This window comes from Pogona vitticeps, chromosome 1, assembly GCF_051106095.1.
Source record: "Pogona vitticeps strain Pit_001003342236 chromosome 1, PviZW2.1, whole genome shotgun sequence".
NCBI lineage: Eukaryota > Metazoa > Chordata > Lepidosauria > Squamata > Agamidae > Pogona > Pogona vitticeps.
In genome coordinates, this window is record NC_135783.1 from 218,401 (window position 1) to 228,935 (window position 10,535).

The 10,535-nt window shown below is 49.6% G+C and overlaps 1 protein-coding gene across 1 annotated transcript in view; it reads right to left on the reverse strand.

Moving 5' to 3' along the window:
• Positions 1-5,819, reverse strand: part of NRBP1 (nuclear receptor binding protein 1) — a 34,943-nt gene extending 29,124 nt beyond the window's left edge. The window contains 2 exon segments of the mRNA XM_072985340.2: positions 5,181-5,472; positions 5,713-5,819. Of these exon segments, the coding sequence (XP_072841441.2) occupies positions 5,181-5,429 (249 nt within the window). The 5' untranslated portion in view covers positions 5,430-5,472; positions 5,713-5,819.
• Positions 5,820-10,535: the final 4,716 nt, after the last annotated feature.

A 10,535-nucleotide genomic window follows, 5' to 3' on the forward strand; every position in this document is an offset into this window, starting at 1 on the left:
AGGGTGTTAGGAAATTTCTGTTGAGGTATGGAAAAGCAAGCACCGCTAGAGGCAGAACAAGCAATGCCCAGAGACAGAGAAGATGTAACTCAATTACAGATGGACTGCTGAGAGCAGAGAAAAGACAGTGAACCAGGACAAAACTCCTCACCACAGGATGTGGGCATGGCATTTGGCCTAGATGCCTTTAAAAAGGGATGGGACAGATTCCTGGAGGAAAAGTCCATTGCAAGTGACAAGCCATGATGGGGATGTATCATCTCCAGGCTTCAAAGGAAGGGACCTTCAAACGCCAGGTGCAGGGGAAGAGGGGGATCAGGAGACAGATTTCTCGTTGTCTTGTGTGCTCCCAGAGGCATCATCTGGTGGGGCCACTGTGAGATACAGGAAGACAGGGTGGGCCCTTGTGTTCTTATAAAACCGGGGGCGGGGGGCGGGGGGAGGTTTTGTCTTCCAGTTGCTGATGGTCTACAACTCCCATCATCCCTCAACACAGGCTTGTGGCTGACGGGAATTGCCATCCAAGAACAGCAGCAAAATGGCATGTTCCAAGGAGCAAGTGCACTTCTCTCAGGGCCTTAAAAGAACTGTGCTGAATAAGATCTCCGGCCTGCCAAATCCCACCGCTTGGCATCTTCATGGTTACCTGTGAATGCAACCCTCGGCTCCCTCCTTGCCTTGGTTCCTGAAAAATCACACATCCCCGCAGCAAACACACAGCCACTAGGACCAGTAGCTACTAGTGCCTTATCTCCATGAATGTCCACAATCCCACCACCAGTACAAAGACTGCCTGATGCAATGGCTCCTCGGAGGCAAAAGCTCAAGTTCCAAGCAGCAAGGGACAGTATTCTGACTGCTGCACTTTGGACATGCTGACAGTGCCATAGGCAGTGCCATGTAGAGCATGATACAGTAATCTAGCAGGGTTACACGAGTGGCACAACATAACATAGCAGTCGCACCTGCCTGGACCTCTCCATGAAACATGGTGGGGGAAACAGTGTATTTAGTCTCGGTTTTGCCTCAAGCACAGCCAAAGTTCTTCTGGATAGACTAGTCTTCCCGAGGATGCCACTGGATTTGGGGATGGAAAGGTAAGACAAGTCTAGGACAGCCGAAGAGAGCCTACATGCACTCTTTTGCATGGGGACCAAACAAAGAGGCTTGCTACTGTGCCGGTCTCTCCGTCAGGGCTAGAAGAGGCCAGACTTCTAGACAATCTCACTGGGCTCCAAACCTGAGCATGGAACCACATCCAGAAGCCCACATTTATGGAACAGCCACATTGCTGTTCCCAAGATGCTGGTGAAAGAGTAGTAGGTGGAGCTCTTTTTCCACCAGAGCACCGTTTCCTCCCAAGATCTCCTGCATAATAATTCAAAGATGACTGGAGAAGGTCCTGATATCCCTCTAGCCAAGAAAAGTCAATGAAAGAACATGTTCAGAAGTAACATCTGAGAAAAAGCTGGAGCTCTGTAAAACATGGATATTGCATGAGATACTTGGAAACAGGCCACATGGACACAACAGGATATTCCCTGACCAAACCACATTACCCACTGGGCAAGGTTTAGGTATATTAATTATTTGTATTATCCATTTTTGTATTTTACACTCTGCCTTTCTGCCCATAGGCAACTCAAAGCGGCTAACAGTGAATTCAAACAACACAACAGACACAAGGAAAACAAGAAAAGAGACAGTTAAAAACCATTGTAGACAAACATGTAGAAACAGACCCCAACCTAGTTCACAAACCACAATGGCTCCTACCTGTCCGAGTCAGTACTTGATTTGAATGACATGGGAGGGCTGACTTTGTGGGGCAGCCCATTCCAAAGTCTGGGAGCTACCACTGAAAAAGCCCCGTCTCACATCCTTACCAAATGAGTCTCTGATGTTGAGATTGACAGAAGGGTCTCCCCAGAAAGATGTGATAAGCCAATAAGCTGCTATCAGGTGATATGGTCCTCTAGCCAAGCCTCTGGGTCTTTATCAATTGTGGCAAACCCTTTAAACTAGACCTCAAAACAAACAGGCAGCAAACCTTTTTCCCACTTAACTGTAAAGCAAAGCAAAGCAAAGCGTGCTGCTTATATACTGCCCCATAGTGCTTCAAGGACTCTCTGGGCGGTTTACAAGTTAATCATGAAGGCTACACATTGCCCCCCCCCCAGCGAGCCGGGTCCTCATTTTACTGAACTCAGAAGGATAGAAGGCTGAGTCAACCTTGAGCTGGCTACCTAGGATTGAACTCCAGGTCGTGAGCACAGTTTTGGCTGCAGGACAGCGGTTTAACCACTGCTCCACAAGGCTCTTCAAATGCATCAGCACTATACCGAGGCAACCAACCTGCTCTTGATAGGGCTGCCTTTGAAGACAGTTTGGGCTGGAAAGCTAGCATGGAACTCAGCACCTCAACCAGGAACAAGGTATGTATTGTCTCAAGGGTAGAACGGCCATACGACCAACAGATTGATTTCAACAACAGGGAAAATGGCTGCATTTAATCCGTGCAGGCATCATATACCTCTGGGGGGCATTTTTACAGTCGCCCTAAGCACACACCACAACCTACCAAGGTTTTGAAATGCAGATTTATTTATTCCTTTACATAGGCCAAAGTTGGCTTATTTTTAATTCTGGAAACCTCCAGGAACAACCCTCTCCCTCAGTTGCCCACTCTTGATAACGTACAAAACCTGTAAGCAGTCTTAAGTCTCAAGTGTTCTAGCCTTTAAAAACAGCTTCAGGGTCTGCTTATATCCACCGAGCAATACCTAATGATCTCCCATTTTAGAAAGTGGAATACTTCCAGATACTTAGTCCCATCCAAACACCATGAAACAAAACACTGATAAACACATGCAACTAAACAAATCAACAAAGCAGCTTGAGATTGATAAACAAATACTCAAGGAATATTTTATTACTATGAACAAGTCCAAATTGCGAGGGCCACATGAACTGCATCCAAGAATACTGAAGGAACCGGCTGAAAAAATCTCAGAAATACCTTCTATTATGTTCTTGAAAGATGGGTGAAGTGCCAGATGATGGGATGAGGGCTAACATTGTTCCTGTCTTCAAAAAGGGCAAAAAGGAAGAACTAGGGAACTACACCACAGTCAGCCTGCCATCAATCCCAGGGAAAATTCCGGAGCAAGTTAGAAAAAAATCTCTGTGCAAACACCTTGAAAACAATGCAGCACTAATTAAAAGACAACATGGATTTGTCAAGAACAAGTTGTGTCAGACTAATTTTTTTCCTATTTTGTTCAGGTAACGTCTCTGGTAGACAGTGGGAATGCTGTAGCCATAATATACCTTGACTTCAGCAAAGTCCTTGACAAAGTGTCCTGTGACATTATAAACAGGAAGCAAGTTAGGTGTGGGCTGGATAGAACTATCAGGTGAATACACGGGTGGTTACAGAATTGCACTCAAACAGCGCTTATCAATAGCTCCTACTCAAAGTGCGAGGAGGCAATAAATAGGATACCACAAAGCTCTTCAACATTTTTATTAATGACTTGGAAGAGAGAGTGCAGGGAATACTTATCAGATTTGCAAATGGGTATTGTAGAAGTTGGCTATACTACCCAATTTCTACAAAGTTAGATAGAATAGCTAATATCTTGGAAGACAGGAAAAAAATTCAAAAAGATCTTGATAGGCTTGAACATTGGGCTGAAAACAACATAATGAAATGTAAAAGAATAAGTGCAAAGTTTTACACCTAGGGAAAAACCCCTGAAATGCACAGTTACAAGATGGCTCAATAATACTCTGAGTGAGAAGGATCTTGCAGTTGTTGTGTATCACAAGCTTCATATGAGCCAGCAGTATGATGTGGCTGTAAAAAAGGCAAATGCTGTTTTAGGATGCATTAACGGAAGTGTAGTCTCCAAACTCAGAGAGTTAGTGATAGTCCCCCCCCCCTTCTATCTGGCACTTGTTTGACCTCATCATGTGCTCTGTCCAGTTCTGGACACCACACTTCAAGAAGGATGCTGACAAACAGGAACAAGTTCAGAGGAGGGCAACAAGGACCATCAGGGGGCTGGAAACTAAGACAAAAAGAACTAGGCATGTTTCACCTTGAGAGAAGAAGACAGAGGGGAGGTGGGACAGCATTCTTCCGGTACTTGAAAGATAATCATACAGTGGAAGGGCAGGGTCTGAGTGGAGGACATGTAATAATGGGCTCCAACTCCAGGAACCCAGATTTTGGCTGAGTATCAGGAGAAACGTCTTTACTGTTAGAGCAGTATGACACTGGAACCCCTGACCTTAGGTTTCGTAATTATATGGTGTGTGTGTGTGTGTGTGTGTGTGTGTACACACACACACACACACACACACACAAACATTGTATATATATTCCATAATTAGATGCACTTAGAGGGGAAAAAAATTTTTTTAAGCTTCTGGGAAATTCCTCCTTCCTGCATCTTTCCCAGTATCCCTGAAAGCACAGGGTTATGCCAGAGGAAAAGCCTCTGAGTCGGCAGAAGCCGCATGGAACCTGGCTTCGGAGGACCCAACCATCAGGAAATGTCTCTTAGAGCTACCCGATGTCACAAGGAACTTGATGGCAGCAACGGCTCATTCAGGCCCTGCTGAACCAGTCACAATGCATCCTTTCCAAACATGTCTGGTCAACACACAGGAGGACTCGGAAGGCTGACAGATTTAGCTGCCGCCCTCCTCTTTTCCTGGACTAGAGCCAGGTGGTTCCGCCTCCTCCTTCTGGCTCACGGAACCCTGGGGCAGCCAAGAAGCCTTGAAGAAGGGAAGGGAGGCCAAGCCCCGGTCCGGGACGCTGCGGCATCGGGGAGCGGAAGGGGGGGGGGACGCCGCCGCCGCCACCCGGGGACCCAGGCCGGGAAGGAAGGCGGGCACACCGACCCTCTCTCTCTCTCGGCTAGACATGAGGGCCGAAAGGGCCTCCGCCCTGCCCCCCCCCCAGGCCTCCGAGGTGCCCGATTCTTCCCTCCCCCCTACACACACACACACACACACTCATCACCACAAGAAGCGCAGCGGCCCGGCACCGGTGCCACGAGGCCAGGGATCCCGGGCGGGGGGGGGGGGCGCCTCCCACAAGCCACCCACCAACGAGGGGGCCTCCCTGCCGGCCTTTCCCCGCCCCATCCCCGGCCTTCGCCGCGCACCTCTTCCCGCCGCTTCTGCCACCGCCCGCAGGGCGATTCCTCCAGGATCTCCGACTCGTCTTCGCTCTCTTCCTCCTCCTCCTCCTCTTCCTCCCCGGGAGGCAGAGCCGCCGCCGCCGCCGCCGCCGCCGCCGAGGCCACGGGCGGCGACATGGAGCTGGTCAGGCTCGGCCCGGCCGCCTCGGGCTTGGGGTCGGAGCCGCCGCCGCCGCCGCTGCCGGTGGCCTGCTTGGCGTCGCCTTCGGACATTGTGGCCGCCGATGACGAGAAGGAGGGCGAGGGAGGCGGCGACCTGCGGAAGGAGACCGAGAGAGAGAGAGAGAGAGAACCGTCACAGCGACGCAGGGCGGCGGTTGGTGACGTCATGCTCGGGCGACGGGCGAGAGGGGCGGGGCCCCGGCCCTACGTCGCCGCCATGGCAACGAGGAGCCCGGCTGCCGCCGCCGCCACCACCACCACCCCCGGACCGTGACGCGGGAAAGGAGGCCTCCCACACCCCCACGCAACGGCGTGACACCGCAAGGAGACTCACTGGGCGACCTCCTCCCGCGAGCCCTCGAAACGCCCCCTGCCCGCCGCCGCCGCCGCCGCCGCCGCCACCTCACGCGCTGCGGGCGGAGAGACGGAGGGGGCCGGACTTCGAGCGACTGGGCGCCTCCTGATTGGGCGAAGGGTCCGTGGCTCCACCCCCTCCGCTCTTCCACCTGCCAGCTGAGGTTGCGGGCGGAGGAACGCGCATGCGCTTGCCGAGCCTCGAGCGGTAGGTTCCGGCGTCGTGGTCGTTCCCCCCGCCTTCCACGGGGCCAAACGTGAAAGACGCCCCGCTCGGAGAGGAGAGCCGCCGCGCTCCGGACTTTACGGCGTCAGGGCTGCCGTCGGCCGGCCGGCCTCGCTTCGGCTAACGGCAGGGCTGGCCCCGTTTAGAGGGACCCTGCCCGGAAGCCCAGGGGACCGTCGCGCGTCGTTCGCCGGTGGAACTCCAAGCCACACGAAGCCGTCACGGCTTCCAAACGGCTTCCTGGAGGAGGAGGCGGAGGCACAATCCCTGGGATGGCCGCCCCCTCTTCTCTCCATTACAGAATGGGCCGCAGACATCAGATGTCTTAAGATTAAGGATCTTTTTTTTAGTAATTCATTTTTTAATATATTAAAACTAAAATTTATTTATTTATTTATTTAATTTATATCCCGGCTATCTAGCCAACTCAGGGCACCTCTAGGCGGCTAACAATCATCAAATAATTAAAATATACATATATAAACAGCAAATAATAAAAACTTAGAAAGATAGAAACCAAATAAAGAGGAAAAGAAAAGGAGAATCAGGGATTGTCTGGAGGAAAGGCCTGCCGAAACATCCATGTCTTCAATTGCTTCTTAAAGACACCCAGTGAGGGAGCCCCGCGAATGTCAGGGGGAAGGTTATTCCAGAGGCGAGGAGCCACCGCCGAGAAGGCCCGATTTCTTGTCTTCTCCTTCCGGGCCTCCCTCAGCGTTAGGCTCCTCAGCCTCACCTCCTGGCTCGCTCGAGTGACACGGGTAGAACTTGGTGGGAGAAGGCGTTCCGCCAAGTATCAAGGCCCTAAAATGCAAATTCATTAATAACTACCCACAATACACATTGGACTATCCTCGCCCGTGCCATCATCTTCATTCACCCTTGGGACCAGGTGTATCCATTTACGTATTTCACCCTGTACTCCAAAAAGACATGGATTCTTCTGCCAGCCTATAGTCTTTCAGATTAATTTGTTGTTTTTCCAGTTCTTGGCAAACTCTAATCTTGCTGCTGTAACCATTATAAGAATTAACTCTTCCTGTTCTTTTTTAAGATGATCATTCGTAATTATATTTAGGAGAGCAATAATTGGTGATATCTGAATATCATATCCAATAATTTCTCTAATTTCTTTAAAAACCAGTGCTCATTCTTTCTTATTTCACGTCCAGCACATATGCATATAAGTTCCTTTTCACATCTCCAGCGCTGAGATGGTATATTTTTATTATACAGTGGTGCCTCGCTTAACGAGCGCACCGTATGACGAAATCGCATAGCGATCCATTTTTTTGGATCGCTAATGCGATCGCTCAACGAGCTTTAGATAGGGAGAAATTCGCTTTGCGAAGATCGGTAAGCGTTTTGCTTACCGATCTTCGCAAAACGAAGCTCCGACGATCAGCTGTCTGGCGGACAAAATGGCCGCCGGAAGCCCCAAAATGGCCGCGCACAGCGTTTTTGCGCCCTCCCCTCCCTTAACGAGGGCACGAAAATGGCTGCCGGCCATAGGAAACCTCGCTGAACGGTGAGTAAAGGAGCCTTTTGGAACGCATTAAACAATGTTTAATGCGTTCCAATGGCTTTCCCTGTCCCGTTCAGCGATGTTTCGCTATAGCGAAGGTTAATCCGTTCCGGATTAACCTTGCTATGCGAGGCACCACGTATTCAGTATTACTGGGGTAAAGTACCATTTCCATGCTATGTTATAACAATTTTCTTTTACCCTTATAAACATATTTTTCATTATCTTTGGGACTATTTCTTAATCCAATCCTCTTCTTTAATCTCTTCCTCAAAATCCTCCTGCTACTGGTTTTTCATCACTTGTTCGAATCCAGAATGTACTAAAATCTTATAAATTATCTAATTGTTCCCTTCCTTTTGTTTCCTTCTTCTTGGTCTTGTCTACAAATACAAATAAATTTATTGTCATTGTAAGTCGATATATAGTATACACATACAACAAAATTCACAGACACCCAGAGACGATTGTTCATTACTGGTAGTCTTTAAATTCATTATTAAGTGCAATTATCATCATCTAGTCGTTTAGTCGTGTCCGACTTTTCGTGACCCCATGGACCAGAGCACGCCAGGCCCTCCTGTCTTCCACTGCCTCCCGGAGTTGGGTCAAATTCATGTTGGTCGCTTTGGTGACCCTGTGCAACCATCTCACCCTCTGTCGTCCCCTTCTCCTCTTGCCTTCACACTTTCCCAACATCAGGGTCTTTTCCATGGAGTATTCTCTTCTCATGAGGTGGCCAAAGTATTGGAGCCTCAGCTTCAGGATCTGTCCTTCCAGGGAGCACACAGGGTTGATTTCTTTTAAAATGGATAGATCTGTTCTCCTTGCAGTCCAGGGGACTCTCAAGAGCCTCCTCCAGCACAATTCAAGTGCAATTATAGCTCTGGGATAAAAACTACAGAAAACGTGTGGTCTGAGTCTTAATTGTTCTGTATCTTCTGCCAGACAACAACTGTTCAAAGAAGTTGTAAGCAGGATGGGAAAAGTCTCTAAGGATGTCTATGTTTAAATGTGTTCTGGTTTTCTGCAATGCATCTTTGTAATGTAACTCATTTTTATTAGGTTTTATTTTTCATCAGCTACAGTAATGAGCTAGATCAGTGGTTCTTAACGTGGGCGATAATGCCCCCCAGGGGGCGATTTCAGGGGGCGGTAGAACGAAAAGGGGCGGCATGGGGCGCTGGAGCAGAAGGGGGGCGGTAGGGGGGCACTGGAGCAAGGCAAACCTGTGAAGATGGCTGCAATCTTTTTACAATGCATGAATATATATTTTCCTCCAATCTTAATTTAGTTTCAGAGTTTTCGTCTTGAAATTTTTAGTTCCTGCATTACGTTTTGTTTTTATGCTTTTTTATATTTATTTTTCTGTTTTAAAATTCGCTTGCAACTAAATCATTAAATGTTACTTTTTGGGGGCATTTCATTTTCTTGGAATTGAATTTTGTTTTCAGGTGTCATTGGATTGAAATGTCTTAAACAAACAAACAAACAAACAAACAAAAAGATATCATCACCGCGGGGAGGGGGGCGATGATAACTTCCTCAATAGCTCAAGAGGGTGTTTCTTTCAAAAAGGTTAAGAACCACTGAGCTAGATTACCTCACCTTTTGTGGTATTTTTATCTTTTTCATCCATCTCCAATCTTTATCAGGAGCATCCAAGATACAAAATTAAGTTTAGGGATAATCGTCATTTTACATAATGCTATTCTACCAAGCCATGACAATTTAAATTTTTGATACTGATTTATCTGTTCATCAATTTTTTTTCAATTTATCCATATTTAATTCAGTCATTTCCTGTGATATACAGTAAATTCCTAAATATTTAATTACATGTTCTATTCTTCCTTTAAATTCTTTTTTCAATTCTTTCTTATCTACTTCAAAATAATTTGATGACATACATTTGGATTTCTCCCAGTTCACTTTCAAATCAGTTATTTCTTCAAATAAATTTAAATGTGTTCTGGTTTTCTGCAATGCATCTTTGTAATGTAACTCATTTTTATTTTGTAGTTTTCATAAGCTAGTTAGGTTTTATTTTTCATCAGCTACAGTAATGAGCTAGATTACCTTATGACGCACCCTGTTTCTGCCTGAGAGTAAGAGTAAGGAAACCTGCTGTTCAGTTCACCTCCTGCGGTGAACGGTACCAGCCAGAATTTCAGTGAGTTCCTTTATTTATTTAACACACAGATGTGGCAGAGACAGTGTGGCAGATGTCCTGAGGGGTCAGGGACACCAGCCCCCTGGACTCCAGCTGGGCTCGACCCCTGCCGTGTGGTGTGGATGACCCGAAGGGCTCTTACAACCACCGAGCCAGGATGCAGCCCATCTCCTCCTCCTCCTCCTCGTCCTTGGGGACACCCAGCTGGCCGCTCGCTCTGGGGGGGGGGGCGGCGAGGCCTTCCCCAGGCCGTGCTGGTTCCAGGTGGGGGCGTGGAGGAGGCGAGGCTTAGGGGTCGCAGAGGCCGCCCCCCCCGCCGCCCCCCCCAAACAGCGCACAGTCCAGGACTTCAGGGCCCGCGAAACGCCCGGGGGTGCTCCATAAAAAGCCCTCCCCAGCCCCCCCCACGCTCGGCTCCCCCTCTGACCGGGTCCCTCCATCGTTACCCCGGAGAGACAACCGGCTCGTGGGAGCCCCGCTTTCCTCCGGTGCTCCTGCCTGCCTCCCCCCAGCCCGGAGCAGCGAGAGTTTCTCTGAGGTCGGGGGGGGCTGCCCGCCCGACCGCCTCTCCCCCCCCCGCGCCGCGGAGGGGCTACATCCTGACCTCAAGAGGCAAGGAAGGCCCTTTACAGACCAGCCGGCCGACACGGAGAGGGATAAGGAGGGCAAGCAAACCCCCACCCCCACCCCCCCCGGGATCGAGGCCCTCTGCGGAAGGCCTCTGCGGCACCGGGGGGGGGGGCGGCGGCGAGGCCCGGCCGGAGAAGGGCTGCCGTCCCCTAACGGCCCGCCTGCCCAAGCAAGGGAGCCCTCCCTCCCCGGCCGAACCGGCGGCCTTCCAAGCGGCGGCTCCTCTTGGGCCCCGGCGCCCCTCTTCCT